Source organism: Cuculus canorus, chromosome 3 (genome assembly GCF_017976375.1).
Source record: "Cuculus canorus isolate bCucCan1 chromosome 3, bCucCan1.pri, whole genome shotgun sequence".
NCBI lineage: Eukaryota > Metazoa > Chordata > Aves > Cuculiformes > Cuculidae > Cuculus > Cuculus canorus.
In genome coordinates, this window is record NC_071403.1 from 19,962,000 (window position 1) to 19,989,511 (window position 27,512).

Consider the following 27,512-nt stretch of genomic DNA (forward strand, 5'->3'; position numbering starts at 1 on the left):
ACAACATTTTGAGTAGATAATGTCAGAATGGTTGGCAGTAAAACATACGATTTAGGTAAGAAATGAAATTCTGGTGTTGACCTTAAAGCATACTGTTAGAAGACATGGGCTGTTTATTTAAGTTCTGTAAAATTCATAAAATACCTTTTACATGTAAATTGGCAGACACGGTTCACAGGCGGGACAATATTTATGAAGACAATTATTTCAGGAAGATAAGATCTGACAAGCAGAGCAAGTCAGGAACCCACAGAACAACAGAAACAAAATGAAATAAAACAACCATTCATTTCAATAACACAGTGTGAGCAAAAGAAGTCACAGACCATGCAAATTACGTCACCATCTCATCAGTATACTTAATGTACACTGTGTCAAAGAGGAAACAGTTAAATGCTAAGAAATTTAACACCCAAATCTTCGGTGGTTGTCTCTTTTAGAGAAAAGAATGCGGGTATTCTTTGAGCACACTCCATCAATCATTTTTGCATTCTGCTCACTTGTTTTCAAGTATACTGGTATTTTTCAGTATTCTGGCTGAGTATGAGTAATGCCACGAGTGTTCAAAGACAAATTACTGTGTTCCCTTCCTGCAAAACTCATACTTCATTAGACAAGTAAATGCAAGATGAAACTGCACAGACAATTCCCCAAACATCAGAATAACTGACAAAGCAAACTAGGATTGCTTTGTTGGGAGAGTACATGGGTAAAACGAGGCAGAAACTGCTTTAAGTGGTTGTGGCACCTTGGAGATACCCAAGACATTGCACCTTTCTTAAAACACAAAGCAGTTTTTTGGCTCAAAAAGTCAAAGCCAGTTGCAGTTAGCCATAAATGAACTGATCAAGGACGAAAGTAAAGAAAATAATGGACTGCTCATAAAAAGAAAGCCAGAAATAATGAAAAGCTAGCAGATGAGGCAGACATAATATGAAGTGGTAAATATAAGTTAACATTAAAACAATTATCAAATTAGTATCTAGAATGAAATCCAAATATTTTTAAAAGCAGTTATTGCTAAAAAGTAAGAAAATTCAGTAACAGACAGTCACAATGGGATTCAGTTCAATATTAAGATACTTGGTTGTGCACTCTAAAGGCCCTCTATTACAAGCTCTGCTGTCTATAATAGGAGCAACAACAACCTTCACAGCATTAAAATTCTGGTATCAGTCCCAGGTATGTCCTCCTTTCTCTTCCATCATTCTCTACGCAAAGACTGAACTATGCATGTATCCAGCTTTCACCAAAACATGAACTTTATCAGGGTCATATTCAGTGCCATTTAAAATTGTCTGTGAGGGCCTTTTCCAAATAAGATTGCCAGATATATTCAAAGAGGGGAAGAAAGAGGGAAAATGAAAACATTTCAGAAGATTAGCTGCAGGATTACCTGGGTATCTCCTTTCTAACTATTCAGGAGACAATATCCATCAGTGTGTTCATAGAGGTAAATAACTCTTCATTAATCAGACAGAATGTGACAATTTGACAATTCAGACATTTGTAATTAAACATGAGTCCCAACTGCTTGGGCATAATCTCAAAGTACACAAGAGTGCAAAAGCAACTTTAGAAAAGTGTCTTTTAATTAAACATGAAAACTTCCCTCAGAATGCACTAGGATACTTAAGACAGGCATTTTGAGAGGAGTGACATCTGTTTCAGAGGGTAAAGTCATAGAGTTCATGTGGCAAAATTTCAACATTATTATGGTCTGCAAACCTTCATCCACCTTCGAAGAAAAAATAGTTTTAAAGGTGGAAGCATACTGAAAACACCTCAACAAACCCAAACAAATATGAACAACACTATAAGGTCTCTGGAATGAAGTAGAGAACATGACTATAGGCAGTATAACAAACATAGCCTTAATCACGAGGCCTCTTTCACCACAACATAGCAGAAAAATTGGTCATCAGATTTGGTTTAATGAAAAAGACAGTTCCCAGGGAAAAAGAAGAAAATATTAACAGGAAAATGAAAACACAGCTGCACTTGAACAATTAAAAAGCCACAAAGGAAAAATAAGCTACAAAAGCCTGATAAGTGTCTTCGTGGCAGCTCTTGGGAGCTGGGGAAAAAGGAAGAAGTGGAAACTGTTTACAGTCAGGTCAATAAAAGTTCCAAGGATATTTTTCTTTGGTTTGCACTGGTTGAAATACTACAGAAAGCAGATGAAAGGAAAAACAATGTTTAAGTCTATAATCATGCATTGCAAAATTAATGATCAGAGGACAGCATAGAATAAAAATGACGTAAAAATTAGTCAAGTTGAACAAAGTAATTGCCGAGTCTTCAGAAAGTCTGTTATTTCTCATGCAGTTAAAGCAACATATCAGAATATTTCTAGGACTGAAAAGGTCTCCGTGCTTCAAATAAAATTATTTCGATCAGGCAGTAATTGTTGAGGCAAATTTTAAGGGACTCTTGTCCCTTAAATAAGAAATAAAAGACAGTTTAGTTTATGCAAAAGTTGTTTAACTGATGATTTATGCTGTGGCTCGGCAAATCTTATCTTTGCAGTAATGAAAAGGTTTTGGACAAGAGAGTCCTTCCCATTGCACAGCCTTCTCACAAATCTTCCTCATTTTACTTCTCTTACATCTAGGAGTTTGGAAAGTCCTTCAAGTCTTGCAGTCTTTTCTACAGTCAGATAAAGCCAAAATAATTTCCTAAGTGGAACTGAAGTATAACATTCTCTCTCATTCCAGAAAAAGGAACGAGGAATAGTTTAATTATGCACTTGCTGTATATACGACTTCTCAGCAGTTAAATCTTAAGCTTCAAGAGGCTTATGTGGCATTTTCTTTCTTTTGGGGTGGAGCATTTTTCATTTTTTTTTTACTTTCTAGGGGTAACATTTAGCTGCAGAAGAAAGCTAAGACAGGGCTTGCAGAGCCTTAGAACAAGGATGGGTTTCCTTATACCCAGCTCAGGCCTTGCACTGAAATGTCTTCTCAGTCCAGTGGGCTCTACACTCAAACAGAACACAGCAGTAAGGACCCTCTGTTCTCCAGTTCCCCCAGGATGGCCAGACAGGAAGACTGATGCTCCCAGGTCTTCCAGGAACACCAGCAACAACCCAAAACGCTTGCTGTCAGGTCCACTGCTTGTGTCAACATCTGGCCATAAATTCAGCCCTAATCTATCTCAGACAGCTGTTATGTCTGGCCATCATGAACAGTTCGCAAATATATTCTGGGCAGGACATGAAATTCAGTGGACTGCTCTTTGGACAAAACCCAAATGAAAGCCCTACCAAAAAGAAAAAGCAGAGGAAAGGAACTTGGAGGCTGTGTGAGGCACTGACTGGTTTTGGCACTGCTTAAGAGACCACTGAAGTTAGAGGGTGGTGAGGAAAGAATACAGTCACAAAGTCACTAAAAATTTAGAAACTGTGAAAAGAACAAGTCACTGCGTACCAAAGCAACAACCCAGCTTCTTGGCTAACTAGCAAATTAGCAGTGAGAAGTGTAAAAGAAACAGGGAGAGGAAATGAGCAGGATAGAAGAAAGGCTGGTTAACCACCTTAGTTGGACGGACACGCAGCCGAGACCTGTTCTAGTGTGTTAGGGTTGTAAAGTGCCTATACTTCTGTACCTGTCAGTTTGTTTCCTAAACACCACCAAGAGGTAATTTTAGTTCAATTGTATTATTTGATAACCCCAGCCTCTACAGCAGAGGAAATCATCCAACACACTTTTTTCAATAGCCACAGAAGACACATAGGCCTTCAGTCACCTGTGTTTGCACAGAAAAGCACTTTAAGATTATTAGATGAAAACCAGAAGTATTAAAAACACTCATTAAAAAAAAAAAACCAAACCAAACCAACGAACGAAATACTAGAGAAAAATCTGTCTTAGTAGCAAATACCAGTATTCTTTTTGCAGTCGATCAGGCTACTTTTATACTTTCTGGTAAAGGATGTCCAAAACGACCTTAGTAATACTCTCCCATCTCAATGTCTATGATCCTTCTATTTTCCCTTTAATATTATGAGTGAAAAGTGCTGTGATGCTGTACAATAAACCAACTCAGATGCTGACTGCAGAATGCATGCTTCTGATGCAAAAGTACATGACCTACAAAAGACCCTAAATATTACACAGCTAAAGAACGCTGCACAGTAGTGCAGTACCAACAAAGATGACTATAAACACTGCTAACCAACAGGTAGGGTGGAAAAGCAAAGCCAACTGGCCTCTCATCCATTTCTTTTAAGTAGCTCACAAACTATTACATACATAACCACCTTTTAAAACATACCAGTTTCTTTATTCTGGCACATGGAATTCATATGTTTCTTTATTCTGGCACACGGAAGGAATGAGGTAAGGGTGACTGATGAACTCTCTCAGCAGCTTCAAATTCTAACCAGTGTTGATAGCACTGCAGACCACAACATCTGCACCATGATCTATATCATTGTGCATACAAGCTATTTGATGCAATATATCTCGGTTTGTGCAGAAGGATGACGTTTGCAATACCACGAAAATATTCTCTTCTAAAGTATTTTTGGTCCTTTTAAAAAATCCTTGAATGCTATCCTAATAATATATCTATGCATATTTGTGCAAGACTGTGCTAACAAATAATATTCATATTAACATGGGAAACATTAAACCCACATGTTGAATATTTTTTTTCTTACATTTTTTTTAGTGAACTGCTGAAAAATGATCTTCAGTACATGCTCATCTCTAATAGATATAGAGCAGGAACTCCAAGCATAATAATGCCCTTTTCTGAAGTAACATGGGATCGGTCATTCATATAATACATTTTAGAAAAGAAAAACAGCCTGTTACACCAAGAGAAATAAAGTGTAGTTGTTTGCACAAAGAATAAGTTCTTGGCTTTATATACAGTCTGAAAATAACTATCATGATAGTTAAAGGAATGAGAAAACTGTATTACCTTTACTATTAATCCCTTTGAGTCGACCATCCATATCCTTTTGACAGCTGCATCTTTAGATACCCCTTCTTTTTCCATAGCCATAACAATGAGGTTCGCTATCCCCAGTGCAGCCTGAAGGAAAGAGAAAAATAGTATATGAAAACAGAAATGAAAGAAATCCCTTGCTCACTTATTTCCTCTATCCACAATCTTAGGTAAGTTTCTTAATTTTATTTAACAATTAAACTGAATAATTATTTTTTCATAAAGTAAACACTAATGAACTGTTGCTACCATTTGGTAAGTAGAAGCTATAATCTAAATAAACAGTATACTTAAAACTTAAAATATATAGATAAATCACAGTGTAGATAAATCTTAAGGTGGTGTTTACAGCATGGAGAGCATAATAACTGTTTACATTCTAATGAAAAATGATAAAACTAACATTTATTCCACATAATCATCTCAGGATATGTAAATATTCTTTCTTCTTTGGAATTTTATTTTGTTCATTATATCTTTTTTTGTAATTTAGACCAAAAGAAACCATACTCCACATGCCAGAAAGTAAAAAACAGTCCTAAAAGACTTTTGCTCTTATCTTTTTTTAAAATGTCTATCAAGAAGTAAGTCTCCTTTTACCTATTATTCATGTGTTTTGTAACTCTAGACTTGGCTGTGGTCCCAGTGAAAGCAGGGACAAGAAAAATTCACTGGTTAATATTTTGCTGAAACATCTATAATGCTTACTGGATTTTATATTTCATCCAACAGATCAAATGTCATACAGGTACAGACTGAAAAACATGCAACAAAAGGAACCAACAGACCACTCAACATTTCTGACTACCAACTCATATGTATGTTGATGGGGTTGATTCTGTTTCTCGTTCTTTACCATTCAGTTTCTCTGAGAATCAAGTGAAATTCTCCTTTTTCAGTTAAGAAATAACTAGACCATTACCTCTTTGCAGCAAAAGACACACTGACAATACCAACAAAAAAAAAAAAATAGACGATGGATTCATCTGTCTGTTGAACATGGAGCAAAACCAGAGATGGAGAGCTTTGATGTACAAAGGCACTGACATGCCAGACAGGATGCAAGGCGTTCTGAAAACTACAGACCTGATCTCAATAGTACCAAACATAGAAGATATCTGGACTACACAAAGATGGATTAGTATATTGAACCTAGAGTGATGTTTGGTGACCATAAATAACATTTTTCAGAAGCCTGCATGGGGTGTAGACTTCATATCAGAAATCATAGCTAGTCACACTGCAGGTAAGTACAACCTTCACTTGCGTGTCAGTGACTTAAAAATTTAATCTGAACAATTCGTATAAAGAAATAACGTGCATAAAAATCTTCAGAAAGGGATGATCTGGATATGCAGAATACTGAAAAACTATATTTAATGACAGAAAGAATCAATAAGGCATCATTTCTTATTAAATAACACTGATCCTGGTGAATAAATTTTCTTTCATTTCTCTTTGGTGGCCTAGTATATTTCCTCATCTTTCCAAAATGTTTTGTTTGACTATACTGAGAACAGTTCAATAATTTACAGCTGAAGAGCTAAAATCCAAACTTTTAAAAAGAGATCAGATCTCCACAAAATGTCTTATGAAAAATATGAGGCTTGGCCCAACGATCAAAGAATTTTCTGTAAGTTTAGATTTGAATTAGGAAACAACTCTCAGCAGGTGTTAGTGATGATTCTGCCCATTTAATCTTGTTGTTATCTGGATATGTATAACTTGACTAAATATTAAGAAAAATCTTTCTAGTACAATTTTTCCTCATATATAACAATACATACCTCTCCAGCGCCCTGAAACAACACTGTGTGATCTGATAACCGGTTCTTGGTGATGCGCAGAGCTGCAAGAAGACCTGCAACAGCCACAGATGCAGTTCCTGAAATAAAAAGAATGAATACATTTGGTTATTGTGGAAATAATTACAAAGCATTACATTTTAAATAGTTTCACAGCATCTTTTGGCTAAAGGGTTCAAGTACTTCAGGTAGCAACAAAAAGTTCAGTGGACTGGAGGTCACTCTACTTCATCCTTACAATGGTTAAATGTAAATGGGAATATCTTCACAGTAACATTAAATAAAATATGACTGATTCTACTGGTTGGGCATGGCTGGGCCATTCAAACTATTATTAAATATGTTAGTTATAACCTATTTAAGAAGGAAAGGGTGTCAGAGAGTAGAAAGAAGTATTTTGAAGTACCTCAGGTACTGAAAATTAAGATACTTGTTCTTCAAATACCGTAAAATATAAGACTAAAATAAAAGTTTATTTCTCATGGGAAAGTTGTCAGAGTAGAAGAGCAAACTTCCAATACCTGAAGGAAGCCTACAAGAAAGCTGGGGAGGGACTTTTTACAAAGGGTAGTAGTGGTAGGACGAGGGGCAATGGGTATGAACTGGAGAGGGGCAGATTTAAACTGGACATGAGGAATTTCTTCACTGTGAGAGTGGTGAGGCACTGGCATAGGTTGCCTGGGGAAGCTGTGGATGCCCCATCCCTGGAGGTGTTCAAGGCCAGGTTGGATGGGGTCATGGGCAGCCTGATCTAGTGGGATGTCCCTGCCCATGGCAGGGAGGTTGGAATGAGATAATCTTTAAGGTCCCTTCCAATCCAAACTGTTCTATGATTCCATGAAACTGTGAACATTTACAAATAGCTGTAAGTGTCTGAAAGCCATCCGGACTGCAGTCCACCATGAAAGGGGTTGCAGCATCCGAGCATTTAAAACACTGGAAGCACCATTTAAATCTATCTTTGAGTTATGCTATACTGTGAAAAAGGCTAATATATCATTTTATGATGTAGCCTGTGGAGGCCTTTCTTCTCCAAATCAGAACCACAAAGAATGAGATACCTGTCTCTCTTTGAGTTGAAAGATTTTGGTCCTTACAATGAAAAACATCTATTAATAAAAAGTAGGGCAACAAAGAAACCTCAAGCAGGCATCTGACCCAGACCTGTTCACAATAGCAGGATCAACCATACCTCTGACTGACCTTTGTCTAACTTGTTCCTAAGAGCTTCTTTCAAATACTTTTCTGATTTCCTCAGCAAGCTATTCCAGTACTTCAGTATACTTTTTGTTTAAAATTTCAAATCTCAATGCTCTTTCCTCTTCTTGTTCTTTTTTGGCCTTATTGACCACTGGAAAACCTGTTCTTCTCTCTTTGCAACAAGATGTGTGTAATACTTGAAAAGTAATGGTGTCCCAACCTGCTTTTCTTATGTGGAACAATCCCAATTCTTCTACTCTTTCCCTGGAACAGGCTGCCAGGGAGGTGGTTGAGTCACCACCCCTGGAGGTGTTTAAAAAGCAGGTAGTTGAGGTGCTTGGGGACATGACTTAGTAGTAGACAGGTACAGTTGCAGCTGATGATCTCTAAGGTCTTTTCCAACCTAATGATTCTATGATTTTCTACAACACCTAGCACTCATTTCTCTCCTCCTGACTTTATGCGTTTGTTTCTTATCTTTCTTGAATTGCAGCACCCAAATCTATAGACAACATTGCAGCTGCATCATTAGCCTTTTTAGAGGAGATTCTGAAGAACTGATAGCAGACAGCATTGATTTCATCAGGACTGAAAAATCTGTATCAGACAGTTACAATTAAGTATTGAAAGAGGAAAAATGGGTTTCAAAAATCCTTGAAGATTAATCATGTCCATGTAATTCAGAAAGAGCTAAGCCACAGAGAAACAAACACGTGCCCTGAAATGTCCCTCTTCATCAATTCTGGGAATAAGAATAGAGTTCTGCCTTCCAAGCAGTGGCTGCCATGGACTGACCCAGGGAAAGCAAAGATGAGGCCATAAATGGTTTTAAGAAGCCTGAGAGAACTTGTAAGATCTGCTGCCTCCTGCAGTTCTGTTCTTGATCACCACAGCCCTAACTGCAAATGTCTGCAAGCCACCTCGCTGGTTTCCAGGGGAGAACTCATATTACTACTGATCTTTCCTTCAGAAGAAATATTGAATAGGCAGGAATAGCTCTCCAAAAGCACTTGGCCCAGAAGAGACTTATTGGACATTTGCCCTCAGCGTGCAGCTTTTCTGAAGGATGCATTTTGTTATTCACAAGGCTACTTTCTCACAAGCATAGTGAACTTTAAAGCTCACCTAGCAGTAACCTCTGCATTAAACTCAAGAAGATGTTTGAAACAGGTATGCATCATGCAGGCACAGAGACCAATAAGCTTCAAGTGCGTGTAGCTAAGGAACTAAAAGAACGAAAGTAGTAAGAAGCCTGGTACTGGGTAAACCTCTCCTTAAAAGACATCATTTGGGTGTTGAAGGTTACTTTGAATCTGAGATGAATCTTGGATAGATTTGTATCCGAGTTTCATGAATTGTTATTTTTTCAAAAATATAAGGTAATCTTAGTAAAATTTAAGAACATATTTTAGAATCAGAAAGTCACTTAGAAAGTAATTTTTTGAAGTAAATCCACCTGAAGAGTTCAAAAACGTGTCTGTAGAAATAAAAATTTTGTTATGTGCTTTTGATTATGACTCTTTCCTTCAATCGTTAGAAATACAGGACACCTTGTTCTTAGCCCACTTAATGTTTAGTCCACACAAATTTGTTGTTTTTAGTTATTTAGTCATTTTTATGACTCATTCTGGGAGCTGAGATCATTTACACTATTCTTCCTCATTCTAAATAAAAAATCTGAAAAATTGTTCCTCTGAGGCACAGCTTTGGGAACAACTGCTGGGCTGAGACACTTCCACCCCACAGTATCCAAGAGTTAGCTTGTTTCTTTCCCAGATGGAATTGTCTTCCTCTGGCAATTGCCAAATTGGCAAGGACCAGAAATGGCAAAAGAGAGAAGTCAGACCACGTTCTCAGTTTCCTTTGGTACAATATCAAATAATCCTCATAACTGGGAATCAAAAAAAATCCCATCCTCTTGTCGGATGCCAAATGCTTTCTTCTATTTTATATTAGGCAGCTGTGCTTGTAGGGGAGGAGGAGAAAACCTACATAACATGGCTTATTCCTAAAACCATCAGGAGTGCTGGTCTCCTGAAAATCAAAGCTGAGCTGAAGCGCTGTAAGGTCCTACTCCAGCCCCCAGCACCAGAAGCTGTGGCCACTGCAACACCCTGTCTTCACCAGAGGACTTCTCAAGACAGCCAGGAAAGCTGCTTTTTCAAGCTGCTTTCTGGTGATGGAGTCAAAATGAAATGCTGTAAATTAATAACAAATGGGAATGCTGGGATCCTGCTTATCTTCATGGCTGATGTACCGCTGCTAAGTTTGTTAGCCAGAAAAATGGACTAGGATTATGTATGACCAGTTGTGATAGAATTTGTAAAAGTATTACAATATCATCTTCCGTTTTAAGGAAAAAGAAAAGAGATAGGACAAACTAATAAAATACTATATCGAATGACAATAACATTGATTATTTGCACGGTATGCGAGTTATACTTAAGTATGTTCGTTTTGAGGGTGATTCAGAAAAAGGTTATAATAGCAACATATAAAGGCTCAAATGTTGCATTTCTCACGAATCATGATTTGCACAGAACTGCTCTAAAAAATGGTATTTTAAAAGTACTCCACATCAATTTTATTCAGCCATTTGACTCTAAAAAGCATAATAACCTAGTTTATTAGATTACTGAACCCACTATCACTGCTGCTGGCAGCAACTGTCATCACTCCTCGTCAGCAGCTTCCCTTATTCCTTCCTATTGAAAGGGAAGCACTGACAGCGTGAATAGCAGATCTGTTTAACCGGAACTGCTCTGACTAATGGCATGACCTTAAATTTCACCCTGAATACTGACTCAAGTTCTTTAAAAGAATCAAAATGCAATTCACATCCAGGTGCCAAAGACTAACCGCTTCTCCTGCACATTACGAAGCAGAAATAGAATCTCAATGCCTTTTCCTACTGTCATCGCTATCGGAAGGAGAGAAATGGCTTCATGTCCCTCTCCCACAAAGCACAGGTTAAATCCCTTGTGTGCAGAATAAGATAGACATCGTTCAAGGATATGTTTTTGAAAATCAGTTCTATTTCTCCTAAACTTCTAGAAGAATAACCACAGCAAGCTTAACAAAGTGTATTTTTCTAAAGCAGTGCTGCTTCAGCTGCTGTGACAGCAAACAGTTTGTTACAGTTTTCTGGGACGGGAGTATCTTGTAAAATATGGTAGATGCAAAATTTCAAAGTATGCTATTCTTTATCAACTCTTTGGTTTTCTGTCCAAGATTCTTCAGCTTTATTTGTTACTGTAAACTGTACAACTAAGCATTAATATGTCAAAGGAAATTCTAGAGACCATGGCCTTTTGGGGTTGGTACATTATAAATGCTTTGGACACAGAGTCTTCTTCCAGCAGATGCAACGATTAAAGAAAAAAGGGGGGGAAAGCCCCCAAACATGAGGAATGAGAATTTCAATTTTATTGGAAATAGCTTAATTTAAATTAGCAAGAAATGGCTTATGGCACTGAAGCATTTCTCCATTATTTAAAGTTGCAAAAAATAAAACTTGTAATCAAGTATTAGTAGTTCCTTTATGTCATTTTCCCTACGTCGTCTTAAAAAGCTAGGAAATAAGAAGAGGAGAGGAATTTCTACAGCACATCCTAAAATCTGAACTATTCATTCTGGAGTAAAAGATTAGGAAGTGTTAAAAATAAAATTCTTATTTCTTAATACACAGCATAATAGAAATCACATGTTAACACAACCAGTCTTCCAAATAACACTGCTCTAATACACAACTGAGGAATACAAACTCAGTTCTTCAGAGTGCCAGGGGGAAAATAATTCCATTTCCCTCTCCTATACTTACTGGGAAAAAAGGTGAGGGTAAAGATCCTATCTAAAAGGTGTAATTCTCAGTTGTTAGCAAAGCAAATGCTATGGTTGTGGGTAGTTCAGAAGGACCCTCATTTAAGAGATAGGAGCTCCTCGTCCTTGCCACCAACCAGCTTTTCAGAGCTTTGTATGTGCACTGCTCTGCTCTGCAGCAGGCAGGCGGAGCAAAGAGAGGGACTGACTCTAAGGGAAAACGGAGTCTTTTTAAAAGAGCAACCGTTTGTTATATTTGAAGAGGGATGGAGAGTCCCAGAAGCACAGGGTGGCTGAGGTTGGCATGTCACCAGCCCTGCAGCTCAAACAGGGCCACCTCAAGCCAGTTGCTGAGGAACATGGCGAGAATGGATTTCTTTATTTAACCAATAATGAGGAAAGAAGTGAAACAGAATACTTGTGTTTACCTGCACTTGTATGTAAACAGACTTCTATATACACATGAAAAGTATACAAAAGCTACAGTAATGGATTTACTTGAAAACATACTGATTTCAATGTAAAGGTACCACTGAGTAAGAGAGGTGGTATCCTGGGTATACTGGAAGAAAATATACTTCACATAATCCTACAGTCTATGTCTTCAAAGTAATTTTTTATTATTTTACTTAAAAAATCCTGAAGTCTGTTTCACCTGGAAGCAAATGTCACTTCATATTACAAAACAGGTTTTCTAAAGTATGCACATACTATCAGAATTTGAGATATATGATACCACATATGAGCTGTTAGTTACCTGTCATTTAGCTTTGTCTTTTCTGATTCTTGGTCAGGAAACGAATCGGAAGCCCTATGTTCATCACAACCACAACAACAAACCCCAAAACTTCTTTACAATGTGATTTCAAGAACTGCAATTTCCAGGTACAGAAATGTATCATTTCCACTGTTAATGTCAAAAAGAATTAAATCTTAAAAAGGCGAATGCTTGTGACAGAGAAATTCCGATTTTTGAGAACTGCACTGACTTAATGCTAAATTGATCATAACATAACTTCCAGGTATAATTTTCCTTGTTATTCAAATGGCAGTCTGCTGAACAAGTGGCATATATTTTAAATCAAAACTCACGTGTAAAATAGAATAATAATCTTAATTTTTATGTGCTTTGCATTTTTACTTTAGATCTGTTTATTTTCATAAATTTTTGATGCAATTAAACAGCACAGCGTCTAAAAACTAATGACATCTAAGGTTATGATGAATACCGAAGTTAATTTCAATCTAGCACTATCTCTCTGTGCAAATATTTGTGTTGGCATAAAACACAGGCTCCGTGCCCATAATCGGGGAAAGCATTGCAACTGTGGGCACAGTGAAACAGAACTATAACACTAGAATAAAAACTTAGTGTTACACTACACAGAGAAACATTTTACCTAGGTTGGCGTGTACTGCAAAAGTTTGTCATTTTCCACTGGGACAATTTTAAAGTACAGGGGTGGGGAAAAGATCAAAACAATTTAAATAATTGGCCTGCACAGAGAAAAGCCAGCCTAGAGAAATTTATGCCACTCTTTCAATTTATCCATGTCAGCAATGACTACAATGAGTTACCATGTGATAAGCTTATGAGAGACCAATATAAAACAAATGCACAGCTTCTAAGATGCTTAGTAACTTGCCTTAAGGCACTGACTATATTCAGCTAGCAAAAACTCTTCCCACAGACACACCAAAACTAAGATGAACGTAGAAAGGGAGCACTCTAGCACTCTGCTTTACCCTAGATGGGTTTGATGAGAGGCAGGCACCTACAGCCCGACAGGGATTCCAGACACTGCAATCTTAGACTCGTACCTAGAACTTCTTCTTTAACTGATCTTAAGAGTTACCTACTATGCCCACACCAGGGAAGAGAATAGGTTAGTTTCTCCAAGGAGATTTTCAGCCTCCTAAGCCATGAATCTCAACCCTGCCTCTTTCCAGGGGTGATCAAACAGAGAACATCATCTGTCCTAATAAATAGCTTGCTTTGGTGACACAAGGCCCAGTTGTTCTTCTGGCATTGACCCCTTTCATTGCAGGGGTTGGAAAGAAAAAAAACCCTCACCTCTCATATCTTGAAGAAAATTCTACCCTGTCCTTATAGCTCCTCCTTCCTAAATGTACTGGAGATGAGCAAAGTTAGTAACCTGAGCCAATTCAAGCATTTCTAAATGTTGTGAAGTCTGACATTACAATATTAATTAACATTTCTACCATATAGGAAATAACCATTAAAAAAAACCCAGTTTTAGAAAATGCTTTCTAATAGTTAGAGAGAAATAGATAAAAGTATTTGTTTTGAACCAAAGGCTTTCACTGATTTTCATTTCAAAAAATCACATTCTATATGTCTCAGAGAAGGAAAAAAAGAAGCAAGCTGATTTGTAGTCAGAATAACAACAAACAATACAGAATAACAACAAACAATACAAGGATAAAAATGCATACTTTCTCCCTAGAGCAATGAAATTGCTACTGCAATTGTAAAAAAAAAAAAAAAAAATTGAAAATATAAATATGAAGAAATGAACATAATTGCAGAGGAAAAAAAAATCCACCACCCATCCAAAAATCAAAATTCTTTCTAGTGATAAAATAAGAACAATTTCTAACACAGATTTATAGAAGCTGGTCCAAATCCTGTTCCCAATTCCTTGAGTACACAGAGGGGACATAAAAGTTACAAAGCTTTTTCCAAAGTAGATTATGTGACCATGCCTTAGCAGGATGGAGACAAAACTGTTTCCAGAAATTGTTGAATATATCTATAGGTGACCCTCCATGGCCAATCTTTAGTGGTTTTAGAAGATCAGTGATTTGGAAGATACATTTTTTTCAAATGTTCTGCAATGGTGTCAGTTAGGAGCACGCTGACACTCTGCAAATAGCTGCGAGCTAACAGGAGGCAACTGCATTTTTCTATTACTACTTTCACATGGCTATTCAGGTTGCCATATTTCCTTTATCTTTTACAGTGTCTGGCAGGAGTCAGGATCATATATCAGGTTTTTTAGATTTGAGGTACTTAGACATACTCATTACATCATTAAGATACATAGGAATCCTTTTTCTGGATATCCTATGGCAATGAAAAAAGCCTCAAGCCTTTCCATGAAACATACCAATAATTTCTTTCTATTCTCAAAATAAGTTTGGCTTGACAACTATTTGCACTAGGAGGAACTATGTTTAAAATATCATGTAAGTACTATCTTCAGACGATGATGGCAAATCAGATGTTTGTTTGCTTTTATTGGCCTGATGCTACTTGTCGGCTTAACTGGTCTCGGCACAGAAAATACAACTTGCATACAGAAAAGGTCACCTCTTTCAAGCGGCCTAAAAAAAATCATGCCATTTAGAAACTGAAAATCTCTTAAGGATTGCTAAAGAAGTTAGCACCATCTGTCCTCATTGAAGTTGTGAGGTGAAAGATCCTTAGGGTTTATGGAGCTAGAAGAGGGAGAAAAGATTACTCGATCTATATTTGGGCTGTTACTCCACTGCCACATCCTACAAAAAAGAGATAGTGAAGGTATTTATGGGGTTTATGATGGCAAACAACAAAGATCAGAGCAGCCTGAATACATCTGCTTTTACCTCTTGAAAACTATACAAGCATTAAGGATTGAGATAACCCAAAGTCCCAGATGTTTATGAAAATATCAAAATACTCACAAAACCAAATTAGATTGCAGAAGCTAAACAAAGTAAAGACTGCATGTGGCTACACTTCTAAGGAAGACTGATAGCTGCGATGGCAGAAAAAAACCAGACACTTTTCAACAGTTTTGAACGTGAAGACACCTCCTTCCAAGGTGTGTCAGAAAGAATGCAGTTGTTTTAAAAACTCACCTGGAGAAACTGAATAATTTCTTAGCTTAGTTGACCCATTTTTGGTCGCTTTTGCTGAAAAGCTTCCCTTCCGTTTCTTTAAAACTACATTCTAATTGAGTCTCTTTCTGATTCAGGGTGAGGACCTTCATCCCGAAAGGAAAGAGAATTCCCAGTGGGAGCTGGGTCTCTAAACAACTAAGGAAAATTTGAGATATTGTTTGGTCTGGTGTATTGGACTCTTGTAGCCATGGCTACACTCAGACCCTGCAGGGGAAGAAGCATCACGCCTCTTACAAAAGGAAATGACATTTTATAATTAGTTTATTTCCCATCTGGGAGTTTGCCCTTCATAATCTGTTTCAGCTGCAGGAGTAAAACTCAACCAGGCTTGTAGCTGAAACAGTTCCTGTGGCTAACCCAATCCCTAACATCACAAAGACAAGGGCTATTTAAATCCACCACCATGCATTTAGTCCCCAAAACAAGACCTAGGTCCCAAGAATGACTCAAGAATGACTTATGGAAAACTCAAGCTCCTAATTCTATTACAAATGAAGACAGTTAAACTTCCATTTTTGATCAGGTTACTGCTGAAGACCTCTGTCTACATAAAGAAATATGAGGGAGGTAAGAGGTAGCTGAGTGTCCAGGGACCTCCTTGAGTCCCTCTCTCCATCAGTTCTTCTGACTTTAGTCTCCCGTCAAGGATGGGAACCAGTGCACTTACTGCCCTTGAGAAAGTTATTTTCCAGTGCTCTTTTCCTGACAGGAAATACAGCAGCCCAATGAGCAGTATCCACGGTTCAGACCTGTGTGTCTTACTTCTTGGAAGGGAAGGAAAAAGAAGCCTGTCCAGAGGGAGCACTGGGGGAATCCCACTTGCTGACGTTTCCCACCCTGGATCCTTTCCCTTTGCCAGCAGCTACAAATGATTCAGATCAGAAAGCAGAGTTGGGGAAATAAAATTGAATGCAGTTCTGGAGCGCAAGGAAAAATTGGAACGATATTTAACTAGGTCATCAGTTTAAGAACCGAAATGAAGTTTGACATTTATCAAGCCAGCTCTGTCATACAGAGAAACAGTGAAGCAGTTGTCACTGCAGTGACAAAAAAAAATGAGGGAAGTGCAGGCTTGAGCTTTGACATTTGCCCAAAGCTCTGAAGTTAATAATTTATATAGGAAAGCCATTCACACACTAAACTATTACAAAAACCCAGGAGAGTGAACATCTAAATAAAGCATGAGGCATAAATGAGAAATGTTAAGAGCAAAGACAGCTCACCAGAAACCCATGCTGAGGAAATCTAAGGCAAAGCGTGGCCTGTGCTGGACATTTTCAAATATCACTGGCAAGCTGATGCAACTTTTCCCCTCTGGAACATCAATTAAGACTCATTTTTCCGACTTATGAGTACCACAAGAGTGAAGGGAAGAGAAAGAATCTGTTACCTTGAATGTCATCATTGAAAGTGCAATACTTGTTACGGTATTTATGCAGGAGGCGGAATGCATTAGCATTAGCAAAATCCTCAAATTGAATGAGACAGTTCATGCCATACCTAGAGAGACAAATAATTAAGCATTACATTAAAAAGAATACATAATTGCATATTAAAAAGCTGTTAATGTTTGCAGGCAGATTTTTAATACAATTATCATATAACTTATAGACCTACTAGTAAGTTTCTGTTATGTTCTGTACCTTTAAATTCATATAAATTATCTAGAAGGCATAATTAGACTACTAATGTTGTATACTCAGTTCTAAGTTAGGAATAAATGATGGGAGAAAAGGCCTTCATCTGTTTGCAAATATTTCAGCAGCAGTCTTCAGTGAGCAATCAGCTAGGGGTCTTAAAAAAATTGGCCCCATGAGGACAGTAGCAAAAAGGTAATACATTCAGAACATGGATTTTATTTTATTGTCATTATCCAGGTCAGCAGCACGACATCACTCAAAACACAATGCTCGATGATTCTTACTGCAAAAGAGGCATTGACCAGAAACATGGTTAATCTAGACAAATGATAAACATTTGAGAACACTTTAAGGAAGGAAAGTGATAGCTGCAAATGTGACTTGAGTTACGCTTGGATAACACACACATAAAACTTTTAAGTCTAGGCAGAAACGAGGTTATCTACATTTCTTAGATCTACTGTTTCACTGGATTGTCAAAACTCATTTTCTGATATGAATACTAGACGTTTCTTTAACAATAGGCTAAGAATCAATTTTACCATCCATTTTGATGTTCTCTCATCCTTGAAGCTAATGAAACAATTGCAATTGACATTTCCTATAATACTTTGGAATGTCTATATACTATGTTTTGAAAATACAGCATACAGTTGCATCAGATGAATAATTTCTATCATTTCGCTGATATGACTATCTAAGCTGGTTCAACAGCATGGGTAAGAAACTTTTGATGAACCTTGCTATAATAGTTTCAAAGTTAATGCCAATCACTACATTTCCTGGGAACAATTTACTATGCTACCACTGTATATCAAGGCTGCGCTACCAATAGGGACTAAGCAAAAGTATTTTTCTAGGCATCTCAAATACATCTAAAAATTACCGAAGAGAGGAACACAGGAGAGTTTTTGTAAAACAAGGAAACTACATCTCCAGGCACTGGACTTGTATACCAATACCTAATAATTAAAAAATTGCCCTGGTGTGCTGGTAAGTTTATTCTTAAAAAGAAAGTTAATAACAAGTTAAATTAATTTAGTATTACTACTATGCATCCTCCAGTCCTTAGATACATTTCATGATACTACTGTCTCTAGATTCTTTGCTTAACATTCCCATATGGAATTTCAAATATTTCCTTAAAACAAAACAAACAAACAAAAAAACATGAAAAAAGCCCCCATAAAAATATCGCAGGCATTTCTGGGCAAAAACTATGTAAAGACTGAATTCAAACTCACAGCACACTGGCAACGGGGGGGGGGGGAAAAACCACATGACCCGAATATTATCTATTTCATACGGGAAAAAAGAATAAAACATGACAAATTTAAAATATAGGGTTAGTACTAAAACTGTACAATTTTAGATCTGGAACTATCAGACAAATATTACCACCCTGGAATAAGAGTACCAGAAAAGTATTTTTTTTAATAAAAGAATGTTTAACTTAAATAAATCAATGGCAATTTCCTCAGACTAAGGAACCATTTGATTAAAACTGTTAAAAAATATGTCACTAAGGTGACAACAGGAAATTATTGTCACTAGGGTCTAACAGGGCAAGATTTCAATAGCATACATCGGATTTGAGATTAAAGGAGATTTTATGTGCTAAAAGAACAAATCAAGAACCAGTCAAGCATTTCCTGCTTCATCCAGAAAAGCAATACATACATACACTGAGTAGTTCAGTGTAAATAATCTGCTCTAACGTTAGCTGAGGTTTTCTTTAAACCATACATGTGTTTGGCAACCACATTAAGCAAAGCCATCAACATAAAAAAAAAGGACAAAAATTCCTGTGACTAAATTAATTTCCATGGAAATCATGTATTTACAGCCATGTTACAATTAGGCAAAACTACTGGGATTCCACTGGCAGGAATGGTAATCCCTGCTTAAAATAAATACATCTTCAGGTTTTATGGAAAAATCTGGACTTTTTTAGCCGTATAATGACAGGCAAGTCTTAAAAAGAGAATTTCGCAAGTCAGTAAATCAGTACAGTGAATTACAACTGCATTCTAATAAAAAACTAGAGCCACTTTTCAAGAATTAATTTGATTTTCAAACCTGATTCAGTATCTGACATGAATTTCTGTGATTCCACAAGGGTCCAGGAGCCGACAGTTGGATAATAACACAAAACTAATGAGATTAACACTCTGGAATCTTGGAGCTTGGTTAGAAGTGTTTCTTGCATGTCATTAAACCAATGTCTGTTTCTTTATTTTACCACATATAACATTTCATTTTCTCACCTGCATTTTATTTTTCTTTATTTTTTTACTCATTGCCTTTGTAGACACAGACCAAAACTCCCTGTGAATTACATTAAATCAGTGTCCTGTAGAAAACAGTCATGCTCTACTGGGCACACTATCCATACTCATTATCTAAGCAAGATACCATGATTCTGTAATTAAAATGGGAAAAACGCAGGCAGTCTAATGGTAGGCCTCTGAGATTTTGGTATTATAGCAGAAAAATTTCTAAGTAGCATTCTTATTTATTGTAAGTGTTGTACATGACACCCGGTTGTAGCGTACCACAGAAAGAACTGGTCTGTCACAACATCACTTGTGATCATCACAACAAGAGCTTGTCACCCAGACAACTGCACGTGGACACCAGCACTGAACAGGACGGGTTTGCATGGTCCACCCTGATAATGGATACGGCTACCAGACAAAACAACTGCCAGGAGCTGAACATAACCGAACAGGTACACATTATTGGTGGGAAAATAACATACGGAGTTAGTGAAATGAGCCTATTAGCAAGGAATGACCCCGAGCACATAGAGGGATGAAGCAAGGGTGAGGTTGGCAGAACATTTTCCCACCAGACTCATCATCAGACCGATAGGATGACTCAGCACTGTGGGGGTAGCTATCTTTATCTCTCTTTCTCCTATCTCCTCTTTCAATGCATGCCTCAAAACCAAATGAACAGTGGCAAGTGACCTTGTTTGAGTCTTAATTCGGTGTCCAAGTATCCAAGCTAAATGTGGGAGGGGAAAGACAAAGGGATGGTTACAAAACATGTTCTAACCTGTCACAGTGAGACAAGGCTCAGCTCGATCACTTCACTCAGTACGAGTTGGACACATATTCAAATACAGACATTTTCTTATCCTTGGTTGGAGAATGTCGATGTTCAAGAGTGAACAGCGAGTTAACATCAAGTTTCTCATGAAACTGAAGAAATCCTCAACTGGAACTTTTCAGTCATTGACTGAGGCTTACAGTGAAGAGATCCCAAAAATCCAGGCAGTGCTCAAAGGAACCTATTTTTTTGTTGGTAGAAAATGTGAAAGCAAAAACAATGGAGGTCCTCAACAGCCTTTTAGAAAATGCTCTGCAGAATTGCTTTGAATGCTGGCAGCTATGTGTCAACCAGAAGGGAACTGTTTTGAAGGTATTCATAAACTACATCATCATATACCTTAGGAGCATTTCACCTTCCCATTTGAAGTTTTAAGGCATTCACATTTAAAATGTAACCAAAAATCCTTTTATTTTGAATGTGTCACCAACAATAGAGCCGTGGGGGCATGCAGACGTTGTATGCAGTTACAATGCTGCAAAAATGAATCACATACAACGTATCATGTCTTATGGCTTACCCCAAACAGAGACATTTCTCCAGTTATCACTGCTCTTGACCCAGACATACATATGGGATAACTGAGGAAATGGAGAACATGTAACTAACATGCATGTTCATGCTGAAAGGTGGTACAAATAAAAGGATAAGAGAACCTATCCAGAGGGCATTAACTGTCTTAACCAGAACATTGAAAGCAATGACGGATCTAGTCCTGCACTACCAAAACTAAAAAACTAAATGAAAATCTGGGAGATGTTCCTCCTCAGTGGACAACCATAACAAATGCCCTAGGGAATACTAAAATATTGCCTTGCTCTGGAAAACACTTCTCTGATAGCAATAGCTTGGCTTGAGTAGTCTGGCTAGGACTGCTGGATTCTTCCAGGCAAGTGTTCTGTAGCTGTGAACTCCTCTCTTCTGCCTGTTTAGGAGCTGTCACTGTGAGCTGATTAAACATCCACAAAACATCCCTAGAAAGTGATAATCCAGATCACAGTTACCCCTCGTAAATATGGTTTTGTCACCCAGATCTTTTTGTGTACTTGGATCTTGGTGTCCTGCTCCAAGGCAGTCAGTCTGAACCAGATTCCAGCTGGAGAGAAGTTCAAAGCCATCTTTCCTTTTTCTGTTACAGACATAAGCCGGACAAAAGTGGTGGTAAGCATGCAACATCAGATTATTCATCAAGTATGGGAGGCAAACGTTGGACAATGGATTAAAAAGAACTGTCGCACTGAATACCGTGTGGCTGCCAGAAAACACTGCTTTCAATATTTCTCTCAATTTACAACATATTTTGTGTGACAGGCTTAGCTTAGTTTTCCCCATTTACTAATAAAGTTATATCCAACTGTCTGTGACAACACTGTTAATCTTTCAAACCATTCTACAGATTATATCCTTATGTAACAGGCTGGAGGAAAGTGTCCAGAGCTCTTTAACTATCCCTATTATACACCACTAGCATTTTGACAACCCAATGCTCTTAAGAACCTCAAGCAGGGGAAACCCTCAAGCATCCAGTGGGAGCTATCAAAGTTTGGGCATCATTTTGAATTCAAACCATATGATCGGTAAAATCCCCGTTTCCTTCTACAGCTGAGACATTCTTCTGGAAATATATTTGGATTATTTGTCCTTACTGCCAGCCATTGTTTTGGAAACCTTCCTAAAGGAACAAGTGGTTGCTTTTTAGATTCTTAGAGGTTCCAAAATACTATTTGACTATTTTCTTTATTCATATGGGTCTGAAAAAGCCTTAGAAGCCATCAGAAGTGGTTGCTGCCACCCATTCCTAAGAAGGAGTAAAACCAAAATGATAGCAACATTGGCGTTGTCTCTCTTGCCTCGTGCGTCATGCAACCACTCCACCAGCCAGAACCATTTATAGTGCACAAGGACAAAGTGAAAATGAGCTGCTACTTCCCCACCCCAAATGCTGTAAGCTTGTTCCATATATCCCACGGCTGCAAACAGATTTAAAGCATAAAGGTCACTCATATAAACTCCTCTTTGTGCCAGGGCTTTCATGAAAGGATGGCTTCCTACTTTCCCTTCTGACAGCTCTTATGACCTGGATACCTTCTCTTCCGGTCCTTCAACTTCCTTCATGAAGCAACTAGAATGCTGCAATAAGGTCATATGTTGATCCCAGCACCTCTTCCAGTACAAATTTAACTTGCTGGTTGAATTCAGCGAAAACTGGATGAAGGAGACACAGTTTCCACAATAACTGCTACATAGATTTTCTGTGCAAAAAGGTGGCCAAGAGGAGAAATCATCCAGCAAGCATGGCAGCCACTCTGCAGCAGATGTTCTCCCCTGTAGGCACCCATTGTTTTTATTTCATCTACAGAAAACATATACTTTCTGTACTTTTTATAGCCATTTTCTGCTTCCAAACCAATCCTTGCCCCGATGAACTCAGTACATAACCAAACTAGGTTTGGGGGTAGGGGAGATGACAGCATTTAGCACCCATCTCAGTACCAGAGACATAGAATCATAGTATAGAATTACAGAATCATTTAGGTTGGAAAAGACCTTTAAGATCATCATCAGGTCCAACTGTAAACCTAAAACTGCCAAGTCCACCACTAAACCACAACCTTAAGCATCACATTTACACACCTTTTAAATGACTCCAGGGATGGTGACTCAACCACTTCTCTGGGCAGCCTGTATCAGTGCTTGACAGTCCTTTTGGCAAAATAATTCTTCCTAATATCTAGCCTAAACCTCCTCTGGCACAACTTCTAAATGTCCCCTGCCTAATTTTTGTGTATTTTCAAAGTGTTGTTAAAGGATTAATATTGACAGTCACCGGAGAACCTGAACTAGATTTATTTTACTTCAATAGCTGATTGAATTAACTATCAGATACCTCAGGGCTGTAAAATATGAAGGCTGTGAAATAACTAGCCCTAAGTTACATTGTTGTAAAGATTCATTTCTTCATGTTGCAAAAATATTCGTATTTTTACATAAAATATTCGTATTTTACATATAGTTAAATATCTGTTGTCAGGAACTGGGCCCGATCATAACTTTGACTTTTCCAGTACAGGTGCACTGAGTCTTGTAGCAGAAATACAGAGGTTGCTATGAATGGAGCATGAATGGAAATGTATGCAATATGGGAAGCAGCAGCAAATCAAAAGTTAAAACAGTGACACAAACAGATAATAAAGGACAAAACTGACTGCAGGAAAATTAGAACAGTCTCATTTACATTAAGACAAGAAAGCCTGAGCTCTGATAAGACCACAGCACAGCCAATTCTTGGACCAGAGTCCTGCACTTCAATAACAGCAGAAGAGCGACAATAGTAATTTGCTATCACAGCACAGCACACCACATAAGCCAATTCTTATCCTATGGGCACAGCAAGAAATCATATTACAGTTTTATATGAGATTTAATATGAAATTTAACATGAGGCCACACAGACAAATGGGCAGCAGACTTTTCTAAAATTTATGGAGGCTGGAGTAAACAAAACCCTAAGGCAAAATAATAATGCCAGAAGAGCTGTTGGTTCTTAAAGGCATAAAAGACCTGTATGAAATCAATTTTATCACCACTCCTGACCAGGAGCCCAGAAAAATCATTGAGGACTTGACAGCCAGGATCCTTTTGCCTTCAGTTTTGCACATGAGCAATCCTGGTCAGACCATGTGAACACATACATCCTCACGCTTTGAGTATGTAGGTATGAGACTGACTCAGTAAACTCAACTCGTTTAGAGATTTTGTAACATAAGCCCACCTCTCTCATCCATAAGAACTTGCACTGAGTGCTGTCAAATGAATTTGCTTCTGTGGACTGTCAAGTTGCTTCCTCTCCACTGTCCCCTCGGAAGGAAGGTGGCTGAATGACATACTGAGGTACAGTATAACGCATATTATACAAATAAATTATACTTCTGAAATTTCACAAAGTCAGACATCAGCCAAACTCTTATATTCAATTCTTGACATACACAAACATCAGCCCCAGCAGACTAGATCACTGCCATGAAAAAACATATCACTAAACTTCCACAAACGCAGAGGTATGTGGGCTTGGCTAATGCCCAGGTTAAATCTGAAAAGGAAAAAAACCGTATTGTAAATTTTGGTAGTTTTCCTCCTTAAAAAAAAATATTTCATGTGGACTTGAAGTAAACAGCAAATCAAACTGCTATCATGTTTTCTCATGAATTTGTATTGGTTCACTTGACACTTGATCCTGACCCCACCTAAGTCAAAAGTAAAATGCTGGGAGCCTGAAAATGTAACTCTACCTCTCCTAGCTATTCTACTGCTTTTTTCAGTGTTACTGCTTAGCTGCTCTAACTGTGACTTAGACCAAAGAACAATCTCAAATTACCTTCAGTTTTATATTCACTTAGAAGAGATGAATGCAGATTTGAGACAGATGATCTGAGATTTTTTTTTTTTTTTCTTTTCAGCCTCTCCAGTTCTTCTTTAGAGACTTGGCACTGTGACACTTTTGGCTGAGGGAGAGAAGGGTACTGAACAGATGGATTGGTCAAGTGTCTGAGCAGGCTAAATCAGAAAAACAGAATCGAGAAAGAAAGCCATCTCAGCTGGAAATAATGAGTAGCTTTATTCTACCTCAATCTCGAGCTGTAGCTAAAGGTGTCTGTCCCATCTTGCCCTCCCAAATACAGAGCCATCCTCTGTAAGCCCATCCAGTTTACTGTTTTAATTAAATGGCTCTACATTAAATAAAAATAAGAAATGTCATTATCAAAAAAAAGAGCATACAAAATGCATTAGACTGCATGATAAGTCACTCTACATCGCTTAAATCACTTGAATCTGTTTTCAGATGGATGTTTTCTGGTCACTTCATGACTGCAATCTTTGAATGTTTGTTTAAAATGGTTATTACTATCTGGTTTAGATTGTCAGGAATTTTACTTTGCTAAGAAAAGCATCAGAAAGACACAGTTGTGAGGTTTCCCCTGTGCTGCTGTGCACCTGTACATTTTACAAATAAGTTTTTTAACATTCTAAATTTTGACCAAATTCATCAAAAAAAAATAAGCACAACAGCACTTGAGCAGTGGTCAACAATAGCATAGGACTGACACAGGGAAGCCCTCTATAGATTGTCTAGAAGGAAAGACCCTATCTTATATATGTATTATTATTCAGAATTACTGTGATTAGAGGAACCATCTATTCCAAGAAGCTTGGATTTCTAAACCTGGACATGAAATGTTCCTCCGGGCAAGCCCTCAGATTTCTGTATTAGACTGAGAGCTGCACTTGGAAAAGGTAAGGGTTCCCATTTGGCTGCACAAATTAGATTTGCGTTGACTGTGTGCATTTTAAGGTAGCACTTTGATTATATAAGCTGCATCTTATTTTCTTGAGAATGAACCATCATATATTCACTACCCATACACTAATTATCCCCACTTTCCAAAAATTGGTGAGGGATTGCACTAGAGCAACAAAAATAGAGAGAGATCCTAGGCTGATAGTTCTACACCAGAAAGTTTCATAATATTTTTTTTTAATTCTGTTTATTTAACTGTGTCTAATAGCATTTAAAATATTTCAATAAAGTTAATTTATTAAGGTATTTACTTAAATATATGAGAATTCCAGTATGGGCTAATAGGATCATTCCTTTGATTTAACTTAAGCACATGCTTTGATACCCTCCTGAGTCAGACTTGAGTGATTTATAGCAAATGCAATGTCTTTTCTTGACAAGACAGTGTCTTACGCCAGATCCTAAAGATCGCTAAGTGGCTTTAGGAGGTTAAAACAAGATGCCCACATTTGCTAACATATTTGATTACTTTTGTATGAGTTTATAGATATTTTCCCTAAAATAAAAGATGCAGATGGATAGCCAAATTAGTACAAAGCCTGGGGCAGCACATCTGCTCTTTTCCCTGCTACTTCAGGTATAATGAACAGATGGAAATCTCGCTTCCATCACTGACAGCCTTTACCTTGACTGTTAAAGGGCAAAGAAATAGTAACCTTTCAGAAATGTCAAAGGAAAGCTAGTAACAGGAATACTTAAAGTATTTCCAACAGTTTAAATGGGCTCCATAATCTTTGTATTGTTTGATCATTTATGAAACACACCTCTCCCTCCCAAATTCTTGATGGTGTTTTTAAGGCATTAACATATCTTATGTAACTGCAACACAAATTACACTTGAGAAAAGAAGAACACTGTAGCCTAGATAAAATAAATGGAGAACATAGAATTTAGCGAAGAAGGAGCTTACTATGTTTAAAGCATTATTTATACAGCTTGCTGCTTGACTTGAGGGACTGCGAGTATTACAACTGAATATCACAGAATCGGAGCATGGGTGAGGCGCATGGGTGAGGCTGGTAGGGACCTCTGGAGATAATCTCATCCACTCCCTGCTCTAGCAGGGTCAGGTAAAGCAGACTGTGCAGGACCACACCCAGACAGCTTTTGGATATCTCTAGGGATGAAGATTCCACAATGTCTCTGGGCAATCTGTGCCAGTACTCGGTCACGCACATCGTAAAAGGTTTTTTCCTTAATTTTAAACTTCTTTTAGATTTAAGTACAATGTTTGGGTCTATTTTCTCTTGTCTGTCACTGGGCAGCACTTATAAACAGCCTGGCTCTGACTTCTTTACTCCTTCCCTTCCAATATTTGTACACACTGATGAGATCCCGCTGACCTGCTGCTTCTCTGGGCTAAACAGCTCCAGTTCTCGGTCTCCTCACAGGAGAGATTCTTGAGTCCATCATCTTAGTGGCCCATGACTAGCCACTCTCCAGTACGTCCCTCCTGTACTGGGGAGGCAATAACTGGACACAGCACTTCAGGTGCATATGGATGATAAAATCTAACTATATAATGTTTAGCGTATTATTTGACATAACACAAAGACCTTTTCTTCTCCAACCAACCAAGACAGATTTTGCAGTGTGACAAATAATAAGAGTAAATAATGAGACTCAATTAAAATGAGGATAGGACAGTATTTGGCTAGTTTTTCAGTGCCAAATCCACTTCTAGTCACATTAATAGGACTTTAGGACTAGGTCGAG

General features: G+C 37.8%; 1 protein-coding gene across 2 annotated transcripts in view; it reads right to left on the reverse strand.

Annotated features, from left to right (window-relative positions):
* The window catches only part of ME1 (malic enzyme 1), a 164,199-nt gene that overhangs the window by 21,523 nt on the left and 115,164 nt on the right, over positions 1-27,512 (reverse strand). For both annotated transcript variants that reach the window (XM_054062910.1, XM_054062911.1), the window contains exons 7-9: positions 17,077-17,186; positions 6,744-6,841; positions 4,930-5,043 (exon numbers count right to left, since the gene is read on the reverse strand). In XM_054062910.1, coding sequence (XP_053918885.1) covers positions 4,930-5,043; positions 6,744-6,841; positions 17,077-17,186 — 322 coding nt within the window. The remainder of the gene's footprint in view (positions 1-4,929; positions 5,044-6,743; positions 6,842-17,076; positions 17,187-27,512) is intronic.